The sequence below is a fragment of the Opisthorchis viverrini genome, assembly GCF_000715545.1.
Source record: "Opisthorchis viverrini unplaced genomic scaffold opera_v5_113, whole genome shotgun sequence".
Classification (NCBI taxonomy): Eukaryota; Metazoa; Platyhelminthes; class Trematoda; order Opisthorchiida; family Opisthorchiidae; genus Opisthorchis; species Opisthorchis viverrini.
Genome location: NW_008751767.1, coordinates 590593 through 611563, shown reverse-complemented (window position 1 = coordinate 611563; position 20971 = coordinate 590593). Strand labels below are relative to the sequence as shown.

The 20971-nt window shown below is 47.4% G+C and overlaps 2 protein-coding genes across 2 annotated transcripts in view; one reads left to right on the top strand and one right to left on the bottom strand.

Annotated features, from left to right (window-relative positions):
* T265_05721 (hypothetical protein) overlaps positions 1-15506 on the top strand; it is a gene marked incomplete at both ends in the record, with an annotated part of 65083 nt that extends 49577 nt beyond the window's left edge. Inside the window, 6 exons of the mRNA XM_009170794.1 lie at positions 274-819; positions 7500-7618; positions 10107-10275; positions 12438-12691; positions 12799-13243; positions 14494-15506. Of these exons, the coding sequence (XP_009169058.1) occupies positions 274-819; positions 7500-7618; positions 10107-10275; positions 12438-12691; positions 12799-13243; positions 14494-15506 (2546 nt within the window). The remainder of the gene's footprint in view (positions 1-273; positions 820-7499; positions 7619-10106; positions 10276-12437; positions 12692-12798; positions 13244-14493) is intronic.
* A 4430-nt stretch (positions 15507-19936) lies between these two features.
* Positions 19937-20971, bottom strand: part of T265_05720 (hypothetical protein) — a gene marked incomplete at both ends in the record, with an annotated part of 7395 nt that continues 6360 nt past the window's right edge. The window contains one exon of the mRNA XM_009170793.1: positions 19937-20045. Coding sequence (XP_009169057.1) covers positions 19937-20045 — 109 coding nt within the window. The remainder of the gene's footprint in view (positions 20046-20971) is intronic.

The window sequence follows — 20971 nt, the reverse complement described above, 5'->3', positions numbered from 1 at the left end:
CATTTGGCTTGTACAACCTTTATCAGCGGAGTAATACTGTAACCCTCTTTCGGTGCGTGGCTACCATGCCACCCGAGGGAAGCACGAGGGCTGAGATACGGTCACGTTGCCATAGCCTTGATAGGAGCAGTAAGTTCGAGCGATGTGTATTAATCAACGAAGCCATCGGATCGGGTACAGTGCCCGGGCGATAATGAATATGGCGAAGGTACAATGCTCTACCCTAGAACAGTATTTTGGTTATTTCTGTTGACTTTTTCTACCCTTCCACAGGTCCCGGCGAAGGTATCGGAGCTATTTGTGATACACCAGTCTATGCTACCGACCCACCAGTCTTCCCCGCCGCGCTGGACGGAGCCTGTGCCTGCCCTTTGAATGCCCGTTACAATCAGACCAACCCTCGTTTGCCCCCCTACCCGGAACCGTGTCACATCAAACCAGAAGCTCGACTAAGGCCTCATATGGCGAGTAGTAGTACCACAACCGGCGCCGCTGTAGCTGCCTTGGGTGCATTGGAAGCTGTGTCCTCATCCACCTCAAACCGCCCCCAACCGTCCCCTCTCCTGTTCTCCAGCAAACATTCAGGGCCTTGTATGCATTATCCCGCCCGCGTGAAGCCATCGCAGACTTGTCAGGCGCCCAGTCGTCATCAGCCATCCTATTGTCATCCTCTTCCAATTGTGGACCACCATGTGGACAGTTTTGCGGGGGCCGTCGGTGGTCCACTTATGGCAGCGCGTTTCGCTCCTCCGATTTGTTTTTCGCCCAATCGCCCCCGACAAAGCAGTTCCGTGGCGGATCAGACATGTGACCCCTACGGTAAGTCAGCTAATGTTGGACCTGAATCGAGTTTGATTCAAAGCCGTTCTTACACACACAATCTACTGCTTATGCTCGTTTATTCACCTAACTAGCCAAATGGGATTTTGAGGAACGTGTAAGATGATTGTCTGACTCAGATTGCCCCATATCTGACAGCTATGTTCGCGGCGGAGCGTAGTGTGACACTTCGGCACACGTGCAGCAATTGGTTATCTGTTTCCAGATCTGACAAGTAGTCATAAATCCTTCATTTTGCAAGTGAAGGACTGCTTGGTCCCTATCATCCATCTGATTTACCGCGTCTACAAACTCTGTTGCATTTCATTCATCCTAAACCGTGACGAGGATTCGCTTCCACGTTGATCCGGTTCTTCACTCATCGTTGACACCAACGTAACTTGCGTACAATCATTTGCTATTGGAGGACTGCGCCTTATGATGGTTGGAATTGATGGTGGGCTGTCGAGGGATTTTCGTTAACCCTATGAGTAGTACAGGGTGTCTCATAATAGACGCAAAAAATATTATCCATGTTAAACTCAAACACCAATTCGAACATTTAGCAGTAGTACAGGTGTCTCATAATAGACGCAAAAAATATTATCCATGTTAAACTCAAACACCAATTCGAACATTTAGCATTTTTATGTGGACACATGCATTATCGAGGTTTGCTGCGAACAAACTGGCATTCCAAAAGATGTTGGAAAAACCGCTCCTTTCTTCTATAACAAGTTGGAGGCGGTATGAGATGTGAGACACAACATGTTTAACTTCTTCAAGCGTCACTCGTGCACACTTTTCTTCGATTCTTGCTCTTAACTCCACCAAATTCTTCGGTTTATTTTCATGATATACGCGAGCCTTGACTCTCTCATCAGAAAATTGCTCTCGGAGGTAAGTTCTCACTTGGTTTGAGTAGTGGGGTGGAGCTCCATCTTGTTGAGATGAAAGTGGCGTCTCATAATACGATACGCGCTTGCGCGGGGAATGCCGGTCAACTGAGACACCTGAGTTATTGACGAAGATGCCATGGTGCTCTGGAAATGAAGTTGCTCGACGGCATTCTGTTCAATGGGCGCCCTTTCATCACTCGGAGATTTTCTCCCTTTGTCAGGAAGATCCAATACAAATCCAGTGGACTCAAATTTCGCAATCAAGCTTGTAATGGTCGACACGATGAAAGGATCTTTCATGAGACCATGTTTGGTTTTTTAACCACAAAGTGCAGCGGTGGCGCTTTCATCAAGGGAATAATAGAGTTTCACAATCTCAATGCGCGTACTGATATCCATCGCAAACAAAAAAAGCCAACACTTGCGAACAAAACCTCCTTTATATGGCTACTAATATTGAAAGACTGTTATCCTTCCTTTACTTCAATAGGCTACGTTTGCTCACCCAATCAAATTCTGCGTTTATTATGAGACATCCGGTACATCCCCAGATGGATCGCAGGGATAGCCCAATCGTGTTGCTATCCTCTAACGACATACCAGCCGACTCGGTCGTAGCACATAGCGCAGTACTATACTACTAATACTACTATACTACGCAAACATGATCGAATCTGAAGCCTAGGTGTGCTGAAAACTTTTTTCATCCTTTACAGTGAGTAGACGATCCTTGTTTTCACACATATTGCACAGAAAAGGATCATAGTCTACTTGAAAGTCAGCTGCACTTTTCGCTACGAAACAAACGACACGATAACTTGTCCAGATGTAAAATGGTACTCATAAGGTTGCTGAAAACTCCTCGATAGCCCACCCCCGGTTTCACCCTTCCACTTTGGGCTCAGTCCTCGAGTTCCGTCGGCCTAATTGGACCCAAATTGGACAGACTTCGACAACTACTCTCACTTACACACGAATTTGGTTTTGACATCAGACTGCTCAAAAAACCACGTCACTTTACGTCATAATTGCGCTAAAACAGGAGTACGGTCTCCCCCATGCCTCAAGAACACGCTTGCCTCCGAGACTGGTTAAAATCACGCTCTTTCTTGATCAAGCAAGCCTACTCCCCGGTTTTTCATGAACGACTGATGTTCCACATGGATACACCCAATTGCAAACAGATTTGGTGCTTACGGGGAACTCCGCTGCAACTTACCCGAATGTCTTGTCCATATATATATATATATAGCTGTTCATCCTGACTGTTGTACCAACTGATACTCGAGGCGGCCGAACACAACCACAGCAGTGGCCGCACTCGTCCTATTGGTGACCTGAACTCGTGGTTCCTTGTCAGATAGCCAATGTCGTCTCCCACTCGGCTTCCTGTTCCCAACCCGATGACTTGAATAGGTCTTGCCGTGAACATGTTGGTCAACCCATCTTTGTTCTTATCCTGTTTACTTTTTGAACGAGATAGTGAGACGATCGGTGGTGTTCAAATAGCCTCTGACGAAAACTTGTCGATCTGGGTTTGGATATGCAAAAGTCTCGCAGGTTTTTTGGATGCACTTTGCACCTACAAAGTGTAAGGTCATGCTCGTGGACGTGCAGTCACTGAACGCGCCAATTAAAATCCAGGGAGAGGTGCTGGAATTTGTGGAGCGTTTTACGTATCTGATTGTAGTGTGACAGATGAGGTGAATGCACAAATCTGCAAGGCTCGGGTCGCGTTTGCTAATTTGAGACACCTATGGCGTCAGAGTGGTGTATCCCTGAATCTCAAGGGACGTGTGTATCAAGCTACAGTACGGGCTGTTTTGTTGTATGGCTGTGAGACTTGGCCTATTCGAGCAGCGGACCTGAGACGTCTTCAGGTGTTCGACAATCGTTGTCTCAGAACCACAGCTCATGTTGGTTAGTGTCGGCGAACAACCCGTAACGAGGCAATTAGGAAGCGCGTTTCCGCTTGTGCAGTGGAGCCGTCCATCAAGGAATGTGTCCAGCACCAGAAGTTGCGTTAGTTAGGCCGTGCGTAACGCATACCTAGCCATCGTTTGCCGAAGAGAGTGCTGTTTTCTATGCCGAATTCAGAGTGGCGGAAGCAGAGGTGGCCAATCTTTGACCTTGGAGATGGGTATGAAGAGGTTACGAGAAGTCTAGGCATTGCCGGTTTGACTCAGGATGGAACCGCGGGCCCTCCGATGTGTTCGGTCGGAGACGCCGCAATATGTGCTTGTCGCTTTCTATCCAGGTTGTCTGAATGGGTGTCTGGGGGGGGGGTCAGTTCTATACGTTTCTTCTTGTTTCCGCGCCCATTTCATAGTGAGAGTTCCGTGGCTTTTCAGCGAACCTCCTGGTTACAGCAATAATATTCCAATGACTGAACGGTCCACAATCAGTAAAAAGGTTTCTATCATTCATTCAGGTGCTAGTTTCCGACTGATTTGCCTGGGTAACCATATTCCTTCCAATCCTTTCAGTGCAACTTTCCAGGTGAAACCGGAGTCCTACCGCTAGACGATAAAACATAACACCGAATTTACTTCATCCAACCTTTTCGATTGCGATTCTTGCTAACCGAGAGTGAAAGTGAATTCGGCGTTTCTCATTGGTGTTCTAGTTTTAAACCAGATCGTTTGATGTCTAGTTGAATCAAATAAATTTCCATGTGGATAGATTTTTGCGTCAACTTCCACCCGCATTGACAACAAGAGGAAGAATTCGATGATAGTTTACCTGATCCAGTTCGAGTGGTGTGTAGGCAACAGTATTAGGCCCATTCATTTACCTTGCCCAGTGTGAATGACCTTGAAACAACGGGTCACGTGATCCCCACTGTCCCACGAATTCCCACTACTGGCTATCACGTCACACGAATGAGTGACGTCACAGACATGGCGGGCGACATGTGATTGGACTGTAAGCACGAGCAACCTGTTGCCGGCCTTACGCACTTTGGAGAGTGACAACCAAAAGGGAGGTTGTGCACTGGCCACCGTCCAAATGAATCGTCGCAACCCACGACGTTTTTCGAGCCACGGTTTATTCTGATATCTGTAAGATCATCAAACCACCTACCTACATTCGATTTCGCAAAGACAGTTGGACGTAAAAAAAACCAAGCCGGTATGAAAGCGGCTTTTATTTCGGTGATTTTATCCTGAATGAAGGTTTCTTCAACAGAGGTGCAGCTGACAGATTAGATAAGGTCTGCTGCTCTCCTTTTTTGTAACAGATAGGAGTGTGCATTCTATGGTGCCAGCAACATTCTTCGTGTCATTACACGACTGTGTGGGAACCGTGTCGTGGCAACCAATTTGTGCATTTGTCGTAATGTACGAATATCTGGGAGATGTCCCTTCGAAAACTCGTTATGGAATTGTACTGCCGGCCTACATATAAACCGTGCGCAAAGACTCACGTCCAACCACCGGTACAATGAAACAAACATCTAGAGAGGGATTCAGCGAGGATTCTGTTTGAAAAAAGGGCTGTATTTGGCAAAAGCGCTGTTCTGTGCACCGCTAGTCACGAAGACAAAAGAAAATCAGACTGGCGCAACTCGTTATAGGTATTCGTGTTCACAAATTCCCTTGTGGAACAGTTCATTTCAATTGGCTGATTACTGAACGAGCAACTGGGAATTGGCATGGCTTTCCGTTGCGATCACGTACCACTATTCAGTCATGTGACGCGACAGCTACCAATAGGAAACTGCGGAGACAATGACATTCACGTGGTCGCTCGCTTCGAGGCTGTCCGACTAAGCCCGGCGTTTTCATAGGCAGGCTAGATAACCGACTAACGCGCAAGTATCGACCGATTCGGGTCACGCCGGATATGTTCTGTCGAAATGTGATGCCGCAGATCTGGACATGACAACTTCAGTGAGGAATGCTCAGTCTAGCAGCACTCAGCAAGTCGGAAATCGAGGCACGTATTACTTGAAAATCGGGCCGATGAGTCGTTGTTGAAATGAGCTGGGCGGGGGAATGATTTTCTTATCCATAGCTTGAAATAGTCAACAAAATGTAGCAGAGATTTATGGTCAGTTAGATTGAGAAGAAATTCAATTGAAACTCGCCTTATTCATCGACCGGCAACTAAAACCAGACACCCTTGCCTGCATCCTCACGAGACCGTTCCCAAGCTGTTTTCGGATTAAATAGGTTGAGTTCAAGGCATTGTCAGATGCCGAGCTTTTCCGGGTTGAACCACGCTCTATTCTGTTACACCATACCTTTAACCAGCTGACTTCGACGACTGGTAAAACCAACAGCCGCAAGTAAAATTGGCTGCATGAGAAGCACCGTAGGTTGCTTTTGACTTGTCGTTCTTATTGTACAGTTTGGTGTCTTCTGGTTGCACAACGCGCATCGTCAGTCAAATCCAGATGAAATTATGTCCCCCACCCCAGGAGTATTCCATCCACACTTTCACACATTTTGTCAACAGAGAAGCTAAATTCCAAGCTGAGTTTCCCCCCATGCTGTGCATTGTAAGCTTTGGTGAACATTGTCATCTCACTTGATCGATAGGTTGTTTTTTTCACGCGGCTAGAGAACGCCAGACTGTGATCACGTTGCTGGTCAGCCGCTCGTTCGCCAGGAGACTGAAACGCCCCGGAATTTCGTGAGATGCGCGCTGCTGCTGATGAAAAACAGCCGTGCGGTACTTCTCGGCTTTTCAACATGGATCGGTCTCACTTACAGGACGAGATCTCGATTGAAAATGATCGAATCTCCTCCCACTATCATCAGGTTCTAGCCGGGTCGATAGCGGACAATTGGACCAACTAAAGACACCAAGCGTCTGCTGCTTTGTGCGTGGGCTTGGAAATCGTTGCGCGCGCGCGCGCGTGCGAGCGGCAACCCGTCACCAGCCTGGTGAATGTCGGATGCTGTGATGGTCTCATAATGAGCGAGGTCGTTTAGTTTTACCACATTCAGTTCGCTTGGGTATGCCGCCGTACGTGTGTAGTTGCGAGAAAGAACAAGTTGAGAGACAGTGATGAAAAGCCGTACAGCCGAATTATTCCCTGTCCAGCGTACCCGGTTCACTGGGTGGAGCTTTGGAGACCCATGCTGGTGTTGCCTGATATCGCTCGCAATTGAAGCCGATTGCGAGAATGTTCAAAACATCGCTACCTCAAATCAACCGACAAACAGTAAACAGAAGACTCAAAACGGGTTCTGGCGAATTTACACTCATTTGCAGAAAAATTTGGTCTTTACGAGAGACTCACCTGGAACCCAGCTGAATCCCTCGTTTATGATGTGCTGCACCAGGCCGCCTCATGTTTCAGTTGGTACGATATTCAAGATATCGCGATGCCTGTAGGGATGTAATACACTACTCATAAGGTCGCTGAAAAGTCTTCGACAGTTCACGACCGGTTTCGCNGTTTATGATGTGCTGCACCAGGCCGCCTCATGTTTCAGTTGGTACGATATTCGAGATATCCCGATATGTACGTATGGACGTATAAATGTTCAGGTTTTGTTGCTTTAATGACCACGCGTTTCTCATTTTATCTCCTGCCTGTTACCAGATATGTGTTATACATTCTGACCTTCCTGTCGATAGTTCGTACAATCTATTGTTTGGCGTGGCTCCACGCAAGAATTGTTTTTTTCCATACGCTACTATTTAGTTTGAAAGTAGTATGTAATTTTATGGCGTTTGACCGTCACGGGCCCATTTGATTCCAACACATTTTCCACTGTCCGTGTCGTAATCCATCATTTTGTTTTCTGTACGCACACACGCATGTAGGGAGCAAGGCGCGCCCGGTGGATGGTCTGTTCATTCTGACCGCAGACCTTCATTTGGTGGAATACGACCTGTGCGTGGGTCCAGCAGAGACCTCACAGTATGGCGAGAAGCTGTATCAGGTAGTTAATTCGTCTTTGCGTGGTTTAGCTGTACTAAATTTCTACACACAAGTTTTTTGTGTTTAGATGACTCATTGTGTAGCATTTCTGGCCCACACAATAGTACTCTGACCTCAAGTCACACTTCTCCGAAAAGGTGTCACTCCAATGGATGGCCCGTCGGTCATGACTCTTAGAAGAGAATCACATTCATCCTGTCTTCGCAGTGGAGGCTTACTGAAGTAGTTTTAGAAGATGGTCAGCATGACCCAGTGGGTTCCTCAGTAGCTATACTATCTTCAACGCATAGATCCTTGTCTAGGCTTGGGCAACCTGGCAGTACGCCAGCCCTCGTGCTTCCTTCCTTCGGGTTGCCTGTTATCAGTACACCCCAAATATATATGCGCAGCTGGTGTGGAACTATAGAGGAAGGAAGAAGCAGCATGGTACTATTTCCGGACCACCTGAAGGCGTTCACGTGTCCGCCTGACGCGCGACAAACTTAGTCGCCTGAGCAATAGATCAGCAATGACCATTTTTCTTTTTTTGCGTAGGTAGAATTCATTTGACATTTTGCTCTCAATGTAGCACTATCATTTGTCCGTATTACAAAATACTGCAGAAAACACCATTTCATAAATGTTCATTAAAAGGAGATATACCTTAGTTCCAATTTGGTCTTTAATCTCTTCACACGCAGACTTTAGTACCTCCTCCCGGCGACTAATGATGAATACGTTTGCGCCCAAGATAGCCAGAATTTTTGCTATGCTCTTCCCCAAACCACTACCCCCTCCGGTGACCAGAGCAGTGCGGTCAGTAAACAGTTTGTTGCGAAGCATGGAGGTCCTCTCTGCCGGAAAGAACCTACTCTCTGACCCCATCGATCGGGTAAATAAGGGCATCACGACGGCTGGGTGTACGAATAGTTTGCGAGACATGGCTTCCGTCCAGAGCTCACCACAGCGTCAGGTCAAAATTCCAACGAAAGTCTTAAGGATAATCCGGAGAAATCTGGAGTCGGAAAGGAAAGGAGTAATCGTATGTAACGCAAACTAAGGAGATTCGAAAGGAAAACTGGAAAGATTATGAGGTATTAGTGTTAAAAGCAGGAATTAGTCACTCAGTAGTTCCCCTCGCCCTGGACCGTCCTGTGGCTGCGGTGTGATACGCGGCAAACATGATAATCTGTGCTAATCTCCATAGGGAAAATGGCATTTAGTTTTTCACCCACGGGTCTCTTCTAACTTACCGGCTACTAATTCATTTCTTAATGCAGACTCTTATGTATCTGAAGATAACTTCCTTAGATCGGGCATCCCCAACTACCAAAAAATATTTCTTTTATTTTGGGATGTAAAGACACTTGAGGCCGACTCGTTGGTGTCGCTATATGTTGTTAGATGACTCATTGTGTAGCATTTCTGGCCCACACAATAGTACTCTGACCTCAAGTCACACTTCTCCGAAAAGGTGTCACTCCAATGGATGGCCCGTCGGTCATGACTCTTAGAAGAGAATCACATTCATCCTGTCTTCGCAGTGGAGGCTTACTGAAGTAGTTTTAGAAGATGGTCAGCATGACCCAGTGGGTTCCTCAGTAGCTATACTATCTTCAACGCATAGATCCTTGTCTAGGCTTGGGCAACCTGGCAGTACGCCGGCCCTCGTGCCTCCTTCCTGTGGCATGACAGCTAGGCACCGAAAGGGTCCTACAGCTGAACAATTCAACGCATAATATGCCTGACCCGCTTCTTTCGGTATGCAAGCTTCCACCCAACGTAACACTCTACTCATAGGGTCGCTGAAATATCTTTGACAGCCCACAACCGACTTTTCCCTTTTTCTTGGAGCTTATCAGGTAGACACAGTCCCTGAGTTTCCGTGAAGAAGGGCATCACTAAAGAGATATTGAGGTGGGTCTTTTGAGAAACGAATTTGGTGTACAAATGAGCCTCCACGCCTTCACTCTGCTGCTCTCTCACCGATGGTATCTACTCTGAATAGGGTTCAGGACCTCGTTCCATTTGTAGAGTCGTCCCTTGTTTGTATTCTAGCGTTGAAGGCTGTTACTGTGCTGAATGGAAACGCTGCATTCCCGTACTGATCAACTAAACTGCACACAGTTTCCTTCTATTAAACTTGAACCATTTATATCCGTTCTTTATTGATTGTTTTTCAAACTACCTTTCGGTGTAGACTCTGTTTTCTTGCCCCATATAAGCTCATACCATCCAATTAGACCTTCCGCCCAATTAGGTCAGTTCGGTCATATGTGGTATTCTGTGGGACATTACAACCATAGCTGAGACATTGATACGACTATCGGAAAACCGAAGGATGGGGTAGAACAGTAGGTATTTTGGTTAGTTGTTCGGATCAGTTCGCTTTATCGTCTCCATATGAAGGTCCTACAGACTTTATCGGCTTTAGTAAGGCTCACTTCGGTTCGGTTGTCTTCATCCATTCGATAAATACCTTCTTACCACTTTTGTTCCTCCCCCTATAGGAAGCTTCCATCCGGTTGGACTGTACTCCGGTTGGAGAATGGAACCTCCAAACAGACGCCATTTGTGTCCCACCGTTTTCGAAACAGCATCCCATACTCGTTGCCACTGCGAACCTGATCAATACAAGTCGTAGTCGTGCGCCGTCGGCCCGCGCCACCGATGCCGGAGGTAGGTTTTATGGGTGTTCATCAAACTCGCCGGTATGCTCGTCTTCGTTCAGATCACTTCAGGTTTTTCTGTGTGGAGTTTGTATGACCATCGTTGTTACACAGTGACGTCCGTCACTGATGCACCAATCGAATGCAAGCAACATAGACTACAAAGCAACACAAATCGAAATGCACCAATAGGTTTGAGGGAAAGATGCCTTTCGATTGGATGCTCACATCGACACCTGTCTGTGAATTACCCACCCAACTAAGCGCCGATGTTGGTGACGAAACGTTTTCAAGCTAACTGCCAAGCCCGCTGGTTGACTGCCGACATGACTGATAATTCTCAGCAGGGAAGAACCGGTTTATCTGTTAATCACTGAAGACTGATTTTGCACCTTGAAGCTCCATTTAAGATTGCAACCTCCCCTGATGTCCGCAAAACATAAAAGGGACGAGATCGCCCAAGTGGTTACTGACCCAAAGTCCCGTGGTTCGAACCCGACCTCTGCCTCTCGACTTCCCCTGTCTAGGCTTAGGCAACCTGACAGCCGTCCTGCTTCCTTCTGGTGGCACCGAAAGGGTGCTACAACCGAGCGATTTTTTTTAATCAGTCATAATCCGGCAAACGGAGACAAGTCAGTGAACGAGGGGGGGGGGGCCTGCAGTAGTTATGCCTACGGTTGTTGCGAGCGTTCGCAGTTCATCAAATGTCAAAAAAGCGCAGTTTATCTCTCTTGTTGCCATAGTTCCCGTCTGGAGTCAAGGTCACATTAACCTGCTGTTGGGGGGGGGGCAGCATTTGCAACATCGCAGTGCGTCTACTGTTGGTTTATAGTTATGAAACCTTGCCATGAGGACAAGAAATTTAGTTCTTCGCAGCCTTGACTGTATGTTGTGGGAGCATCGTATGTCATGGGCTCGACTGCCCTCCATCATGTTCCGGACTGGAGATGCCACAAAGTAGTCAACACGTCAGGTGTCAGTGGGTCTTAACTTCACTTCTCTCTCCTTGTGTGTGTTGACACAAGTTGCAATTGCTCTCGAACATACATACACTGTTCTCGGTTGTCACACTGACCTGAACTAAACCACCCGTGTCATCGTCAGCTGACTATATCAGACCGTTTAACTTCTAGCATGATCCGCTTCTACCTCGGAGCCCACTTCAGAACATGCTTTCTTTTCAACGTCACTTGATTGGTTCTGTCAGAATACCTTTCAGAACATTGTTCATTTCGATGTTATTTGATTGGTTCGGTCAGAATACCTTTTAGAACGCAGTTCATTTCAACGTCACTTGATTGGTTCTGTCAGAATACCTTTCAGAACATTGTTCATTTCGATGTTATTTGATTGGTTCGGTCAGAATGCCTTTTGAAACATGGCTCATTTCAACGTCACTTGATTGCTTCTGTCAGAGTACCTTTTGGAATGTACGAAGAACTACCATTGGCAGCTGAAGAGCTGACATCGCCTACCTCCAAGAGATGTTCACTCGCTGACGTATCCAATGACACGTTTGTTTTCTCAAGTTCGTCCACTTACCCTTTCCCACAACTTTACTCTAACTATCCTTCTTACGAACGGTTCGATTGCTTGTCTTCGGTTGGAATTTGATCAATCTATCATTCCTCTTGGAAGAAGAATTGAGATACGCAGTGAACATGAACACCTGAACAGACGTGAAGGTTATGCTGGTTCCTGCAACCAACAAAAGAGCAGATAGGTTTCGATCGAACCTAAACTAAGAACCATACTGTTAGGGGGCGAGATGGTTCAAGTGGTTAGAGCGCGACCGGAATGTCCGTGGTTCGAACCAGACCTCTGTCTCTCGATTTCCCCTGTCTAGGTTTGGGCAACTTGTCAGTATCCCAGCCCTCGTGCTTCCTTCGGGTGGCATGGCAGCTGGACACCGAAAGGGTGTTACAGCTGAATTATTTTTTTTATACTGTTAGACTGTCTGAAACGTTCTGAAGACGGCGAAGTTCAAAATTTGCTGGGATCGTGGTGAATGGTAGTGAAGTCTGATGATGAGCGGACATCATTCACATTAAATGGTCATTTTTATTGTTGTTATATGTTTAAAACAATATTTTGAAAAAAATGTGGGTGACTGTAGGATTTCCTGTCGCTGACCGCTCTTTTTTGGTCCTCATATTTTCTCATTGCCGTTAGATTCGCCAAATGTAACGGCGCATTCGGAACTTCCATCATCCGAGGATATCACTCAGGTGTCCGAAAGCAGCGGTCCTACTCTTTCTACGAAAACAGATGATGATCCGGAGAGTTCTACCGTCGCACCGGCGGGCTGGAGCCCTGAGGACGCTGCATCTTACTGGTACAGCCAGGTCGAAATTACGACACATCTGGGCCCCCTGCGTCGCGTTTGGATGGGACCGCAGTTTACCTTCCGTCCCTACTCATCATTGGTGAGTCCTTTCTACGACAACTGCTTGTATTTTTAACCATCCCAAAATAAGTAGTATATTCGCTGTTTTCTACTACGGCTCCTATCTTCTTCTTCTTCTCCTAACAGCTTGATTCTACCGGTTCATCCCTCGACGAATATTCCCCGTGCTCCGTAATGGACCCCGCCTCCGTTATGGATTCTATTACCTCTTCCGAACTCTACAAATTTCTCCCTCCCTGCAACCAACCCGCTTCGATGATATCCTACTACGGTTCTCCTAGCCAGTTCGACTCGGAGGCCGTGGAATTCTCTTGCACTAGCGCGTCCGGACAACCGACATTGTCCAGTGGCCAGTCTTTCAGTGGGGCTACAATGCTGCTACCAGAAAGCGGAGTTAGTGGGTCGGCGTCACCTGGTAGGCCGCATCCAAAATCCGGCACACTACACTCCGTCCCCGGTCGGCTGCTAGAGGGCATCGCTCGCTTAAGGAATTCTTCAGGAGATTCCACCCATCCATTAAGCATTCCGCGTCCTTTGGGGTCGGCCGATGCCTCGGTGGTTATTGAAGGAGGTACGTTGAGTGTGTGGGTTCTGGACTGCAAATATTTTCTATCCGGGCACATGAGCCCCAAAGTAGACCAGTTAGGCCTATTGCTACTGTTCTGTACCCCTCTCAGTCGCCACGTACGCGATTATTTTCCTTCCGAAAAGTCCGACCTTGTCCTACCCCCTTTTCAGGCAGTTATCAGGATTCCAGTCTTGGTGGTTCGCTGTCGAGCCTGTTGGGTCGATTCAGTGATGACGTGGCCTCGTGCATTGCCGACGCGATACAAGTGAGACTGCCGTTGCATACGTTGTTTGTTGACATTGTTTCCTCGCTTCCTGTCCGATTTTTGAACTCTTTACTTTCCATTAACGGTATCCAGTCTCCTCGGATTATAATAGTCTTGGAATTTCTGAGCAACCTCCAAAGTTTTCTTCATCTACACCATTGTCGTTCGGAAGTAGGTCGTCAACAACAGTAGCGAGGAGAATTTCATCTTCAGTCTCATGGTTGGAATGCTTCAGAGCATGAGGTTCCTCTTCACTTGCTCATACTCACATCACTCTCGTCCTCCTGTCCTGGCGGTAATCATTCTGGTGAATCCACACCAGAGGGGGAAGCATTGGACTCGAGTTTCGCTCTTATTAGAGCTCATCGACAGTGCATATCCAATGGCTGTGCCGGGGTTTGAACCCCGGACACCTGACATGCCAGGCGAGCGTGTTACCACTACTCCACCAACGCACGATGGGCGTATCTAAATTTTCACGTCTGAACGAGCTTGAGTGATGTGCCCGATTCACTTTTCTTTCAATGTTGGAGCAGTCTTGGGAACCCTAGAAGTGTTTAAGACGATTGAAAAACGTGTTGGGCCAGCATGCTAGATGTTGGTGCGTGGTCTTCGGGTTTGAAGCGGTTTCCAACTTCTCTGGATTCCAACTCCAACAAACAACCTCTTCGCCCTTTCGATAACCTAGTGTGGCACCAGAAGGCGGAATCACATGACCAATATCAGATCACTAAGAGCTATCGGGCAGCTAATTGAGCAGCGCACGCAAACAAGCGTTCATCGCACATCTGTTAAATGTACTGCTACGAGTGTTGGAAGCTGGCCTGAAGGCTGAGCATACACGAACATCAGGTGGCTGACCTTCCGAAGTATTCGTATCTATGATCCTGCTGGAGTTGATGTCGACTCACATGATTTGGTCAATTGAAGTTGGTTGCCACCAGTTCGGGATCCTCGAAAATAGCTTTAATCCTGCTGACCGTTACAGAATGTGTTGACCAGGCTCACTCACTTATCAGCGGCAAAAATCCAGGGAAAATGATGATGTATCAGACTCACATCTTCGTGAGTTCCCGTTTTCTCTTCGATGAGGAGTTTATCGGTCGTTTGATTAAGAGGCAGTACTTTAGTTGGGCCGGGGAACGAAGTCTGCTAAGACATTATGTTTGTAATGTTTCACGCACTAAGTCTTCCTTGAATTCAAAAACATTTCGGTGCTTCTCAACACAGGACGAGGAGGCCTGTTGGCGAGGGGAGCGGGATCCCCATGACTCCAGCTCTGCTGTCACACCGGTGGGATCATCTATGCTGTCGCCGTTCACTGTCAGATCCATTCCAATCGCAGTTCCGACTCGTAGCTATTCTCCGATTCCGCGCCCCGAATCGATCACCATACAGTCCGCCTTGTCCGAGGATGACTTCCCTAGTCAGAATGTGTCTCCCCGTGAGGCCTCCACAATCCCGTGGTGTGAGCAAACAGCTGAAGCGATCGGAGATCCCTTGTCCTTTCCAGATGTCCCGCCCGCTCATGCGAATCCCATCAGTCATCCGGCCACATCCGAGGGTGTTGATCATGCAGCGCAATCAGACCATACATTGACTGTTGAAGCTCACAAACAAACGAAGAAGAAAAGCAAACGCTCAAAGAAGAGTAGACCAGGGATTCTCAAATCTTCGTTGACTTCCAGCGCTGGCGAGTTGACACGAGAAATTCCCTCGGATAGCGAAGCCTGGAAGCAGCCTGTGACGTCTCTGACAAGCCCATCAATTTCCGGCCCGCAAAGTCTCAGTTCATCTCCTGCAGTAGGCAGCGCGCTTCATCGTGTGATGGCAGATCGTCTGAGGCCCGTGGTCTCTGACACAGGTCACAGTTCTCCCGAGCCACCTGTTGTCACGTGCCACCCCAAGTGCAAGCCGCAAAGTCGTCCATCCTCCCAGGCTTCTTTGGAGCTGCTAGCGAACGACCGGACTGAATCTCACTCAGTTGGCTCTCCGGAGTAGTTCAACATCCGTTGCAATCGGTCGAATCAGAAGCAAGTGTTTTTTTCTCGATTATGATTTCTCGGGCTTAGAAGTTGCTCTCCTTACTGTTTTTTCGGCTGTAACTTCTTCATTCAGTGGTCAACCAGTCAAGTAGTGTGTTCTTTCCATCGTGCTGGCCAATGCACCAGTCGACATACCGCTCGTACAGTAGTGATTCTCAATCAAGGTGATTTTTTCTGATTTGAAGGTCACTGATATGCTTGCCTCACTAATCACTTCCCCGCGACTTTGGCTTGCTATAACAAAACACTTATCAACTGTGGAGCTCATGCATCAAAGCTATCGCCTTCAATGCGTAGCTACTGAGTTTCCGAACACGCCATCTTGGCATGTATTTCCCACGCTTTCCCACTTTTTCTGGTGGTCGAAACTGTAGCAGCCTAGACCGGGGAGGTCGGGTTCGAACCATGGACCTTTTGGAACCAGTGTACTCATGGTACATGGTTTATAGCTGATAAACTGGAAATTCAATTTGCGCGGGGCGAGAACTAGGATCAATATTTTAATGGGTCCTAACCAGTCCCGGTTTTTGGCATGTGTTTAGAACCGTATAATTGGAGTAAAAACGGACTTGGTTGGACCGTATCCAATTTGGCCGCATTCTGTGATGACTGTTCTGCAATTGTTTAATCAACCTGGTCCGTTGGGAACTGAACAATGGGGCTCCACTAACCAGTAGTATTCACGCTTGCTAGAACGACTAACATTGTCCATTCAGATGGTAGGTTGATTCACTCCAAGTAGCTAGATCGCCGTTCACTTTACCGTTTTCCAATTCACGAAACCCTGTTTTCTCTTCTTTAGCCTGTTCCGACCACCACCGTGATCTTCAATGCCCCCCAACCCCACGATTTGGGTTTATTTTTCTAACTCCGGCGTGTAATCTCTCATGTAGAAGCAGATTCCATCCACACAGACGACGCCCCCACTTTGATTCAGAACTATCAGTATGCCCTCCTCGCGCTCACAATCCAACTTGTGGACCGGTTTTGTGCATGCCTTCTGTTCCACTCAATCATCATTGTCATCGTTTAGGTGAACTGGCTTTATTGATCGACAGACACCCCGCTCGTTTCTGATGATCCTGATTTGACGCATATTCTCACTATTTGCTCTATTTTCTATCGAAATCTACTTAAAAAAATCGTTTTTTTCTGGTTGCCAACACGACGAGAGCAAGTACAGACATCAGTCCTTGTTCCCTTGTTAATCTCCCAAATCTATCAACTGGCTCTGTTCGATTTACAGATGATGTCAGACGGTGCGTTTTCCGAAGTCTCTTTTGTTCAAGAGAAAAAGTTTTCTATTTTTATGATACACACCCACACATCACCGCTTCTCCATTTTGCCTCATTTTTCTGTCTCCAGGTGCTAACCAAGTTTATTTCGTCTGCGAAACGATGGCTTTTCTACCAATCCACACTTTTGTTTTCACAGTAAAGACGAGTAAAATCATGGGGGGACACCGTGACCAACTTCAGCGCATAGTTATTTGATAGAGAGAAGTCCACAATAACGGAAGCATCCAGATGTGTCATCACACACTTGGATCAACTGACGCTTCCCAACGGGCTTGAGAACCAACTGTGTTCCAATTTCTTCGAGTTTTTATCGGTTTCCCTTGCTTGCACGCAGTGGTGTGTCGAGTGCCATCCAAATACCAGAAAACAGACGAGTATCCTTTATCAGCTTGGCAAATGAACCGATAATCATCAGCGCGACGCGCGAAAGGCAAGGCCGAATAGGGTTGTACCTTGAAATGTCACGTAGAGAATGCAAACAACACTGTCGTGCAGCTACAAGTGGGATCCGAGATGTATTATTTGGACTTGGTGGGGCGTGTTGACTCGTATTTTAGTGCCCACTTGCCCAGGTCGAAATTGCTTATCCGTTCTGCCAAGACAGGCGGTCGAACATCTGTGTGTAAAACGGCAAAGTATACTGGGAATGGCGTGCTGAAATGATCGAACTTTGGCCACGGATTGGGTTAGAGCTGTAGATGGCGGGACGGTTCAGTGGTTAGAGCGAGAATTTAACAACCAAAAGGTCCGTGGTTCGAACCGACCTCTGCCTCTTGACTTCGTCTGTCTAGGCCTGGGCAACCGCAGCCCTCGTGCTTCCTTCGGGTGGCATGGCAGTCAGGAACCGAGAGGGTGCTACAGCTGAACGATTATGAGTACTTGGGGAAAATATTTCACTCTAATGGATACTTGTTGAGATTCGCTAAGAAACACTGAGTTTTTCTGCTGAAAAAGAAAAGGTCCGTGGTTCGAACCGACCTCTGCCTCTTGACTTCGTCTGTCTAGGCCTGGGCAACCGCAGCCCTCGTGCTTCCTTTCGGGTGGCTGGCAGTCAGGAACCGAGAGGGTGCTACAGCTGAACGATTATGAGTACTTGGGGAAAATATTTCACTCTAATGGATACTTGTTGAGATTCGCTAAGAAACACTGAGTTTTTCTGCTGAAAAAGGATCAAATCTCTTCTTGACGGAACATACTACTCCAAGGTTGCTAAAAACTTATCGAAACTTGTCGTGCGGTTCATTCATGATTCATTAGGGTCTCCTGTTGAAACCAAGTGGCTGTATTTCCCCACCTGTGTACAACTCGGTGTCCAGGTAGAACAAGGCTGGTGGGAACTCTGGGCTGTGCCCACGGTGATGAGTTCTCAGCAATTCCTTGATTAAGTTCAGCTGAGTCTCCCCTTAACACCGGATCAACTTAAATGGTGTATCTCGCTAAGGAATGGATTCAATCAGTTTCGATGAATTTCGGGTTCTGTCGAAACGACAATGGAGTGGCGTCTGACGTAAACTGTTAAGTGAACCCCAACGCAGTCATCCACGGCTGCAAGTGAATTCTGATCCCTTTAATGTAGTTAATTGTCTTTCTTCCGCGTGTTCGGTCAGAACTGAGGAGCAACTTCGAGTTAGACGGGCGTACCCCATTCCGATTCCGACGCAGCCGTCAGTCCGCCGCAGCACGCGCCCATTCAGATCTGGAAGCAACTGCGCGATCGATACCGGATTAATCGAGAACGGAAGTGGTGGGTCAGCTTCCCAAATTGGGACGTAGAACTGCAGACCAGACAAAGATAACATAGGAACTATCGTCAACGGTACGAAGCGCAGACGAAAGGGGAAGGGCTCTCTTTGTCCAGAAACACAGCATTGAAAAGAGCGACAGTATTCGGGCCACCGCGACTGGTTTTACGTCCATACTGGAATGGAGGGTACCAGAAGATCATCATCATCATTGTCAGCTGTAAGAACCGCGTACTCGTCGTACAGTGGTTGTAGCTGCCGCAGTTTCGTTCACCGATGATAGGTTCGGGGGGTATATGACACACCTGTCGGTTCGAGAGGTACATATGATGTGATTTTTGCCTAAAGAAGGTGCCAAAACTATTCATTGTGTCAAATATGGATCATGTTGTATCTAAGTGGTGAACCCGCTCCAGTGCCTAGTGCCGGAGAAAAGACTCAAGGGAACACAACAGCTATGTTCCGAACAAACGAGCAAACTATCTGAAGCTGAAAATGCATCACACACAGTAGAACCAAATCGTTTGCTCAATTCGGCTTTTTGTTGGTCCCCTCTCAGAGAAATGGCTGCCTTGGTCAGCTCCTCTAGGTACTCTCTTCGGAAGGAGACCTCTGTTTTAATAAGTACAGATTCCGAATCCTAGGTCATGAGGCGTTCGACGCGGCTATCCACGTTTTCTTTTGAGTAAGATCCAAAACTATCTGGGTAGAGCGTTCTACGTATCTTGGAAGTTGTATTAGTTTTGATTGTAGTGTGACAGATGAGGTGAATGCACAAATCTGCAAGGCTCGGGCCGCGTTTGCTAACTTGAGACACCTATGGCGTCAGAATGGTTTATCCCTGAATCTGAAGGGACGTGTGTATCAAGCTACAGTACGGGCTGTTTTGTTGTATGGCTGTGAGACTTGGCCTATTCGAGCAGCGGACCTGAGACGTCTTCAGGTGTTCGACAATCGTTGTCTCAAAACCATAGCTCGTGTGGGTTGGTGNGTTTGCCGAAGAGAGTGCTGTTTTCCATGCCCAATTCAGAGTGGCGTGAACAGAGAGGTGGCCGACCCTTGACTTGGCAGAGGAGTATGAAGGAGATCACAATGCGCTTGGGTGCTCTCGGTGCTGCGCGCCCTTCAGGGTGGGGACGCGTGATGCTTATTGTGCCTGGTTGGAGACACAACAAGATATGGTTGCCAACCGATGTCAGTGGCGTTCTTGTTGTCAGTTTCTGTCCAGATTGCCTGAATGAATGTCTGGAGGTGTAGGCACCTCGGAATGATTGTGTTAAGCTAGCACTAAGTCCCTCCCCCATCCACCTTTATTCTTTTCTTTACAATAAGGCTTTCAAATAAGTCATGGCTGTACGGCAGTGAAGCATTGGTGTTGAGCACTGATGTCATGCTGTCGTTGATGATGATGCGCACGATACGAACGGTCAAAAGCTAACCACGGAAAATTTCGGCTACATCACAGGAACTTGGGGAAATTAGGCACCTACTGGATAAACAGGACTCCACTGACCGTACTCAAACCTAAGAGCCAATCGGAACTTTCGAAGCCCGGGGGAAAACATCGCAGGTTTTTAAACCCACCCAGACAGTACCAGTAAACCAACGAAATCGATATAACTGCTCCAGAGGCTGAACAGCCTGTCCGTTGCCGAAAAGTCTACACAGTAGCTTCTGGGTTCGTGCGCTCCAACCACCAGATGGGCTACTTTTTCGTTGATCCAAGTTAAACATTGGCCCGCATCATTCCCATCAAGCACTGCAGATACAGGGGAACAGGAGAAGCACTTCACGTGGCGGTACACTGCGATCATGTTGAACGGTAGTTACCATAAATGGGCAAATGCCTGAGTAATGTATCCTGAGTTCGAAAGAGCTTAGTAGTTAAGGTGCGAAATTACAGACCGGAATGTCCCTGGTTCGAACCCTACCCCGGCATCTCCACTGGTCCTGCCTAGACTTGGGCAATCTGATAGCCCTCGTGCTTCCTCCTGGTAGCGGGGCAGCCAGACATCCAAAGAGTTTTACAACTGGGCGACACATCATTTGTTTTAGAAACAACATACTAGTCAGTTCACCAACGGGGGTGAAAGTTCCAGGCTCATGAGGAAGTTACTACGTGGTAAGTCGACGCCACAGAATGCTGTTGTTTGCTAAATTCCCACTCATCTCAGGAATTCTTGGATAGCTGGCCCTTTTTGGAGAGGGTATTGTGTACCAAGCATCGTTACATGTTGGAATACCCTCACGCACGTTTCCGGTTCGCCAGTGCTCCATCCGACCACTTACATCCGACATCATGTGACGCGTGTTTTGAGACCTAGTATATCGAACATATAATGCACGTATCGATCGAGCCTTTCACGTTAAACAACATTGA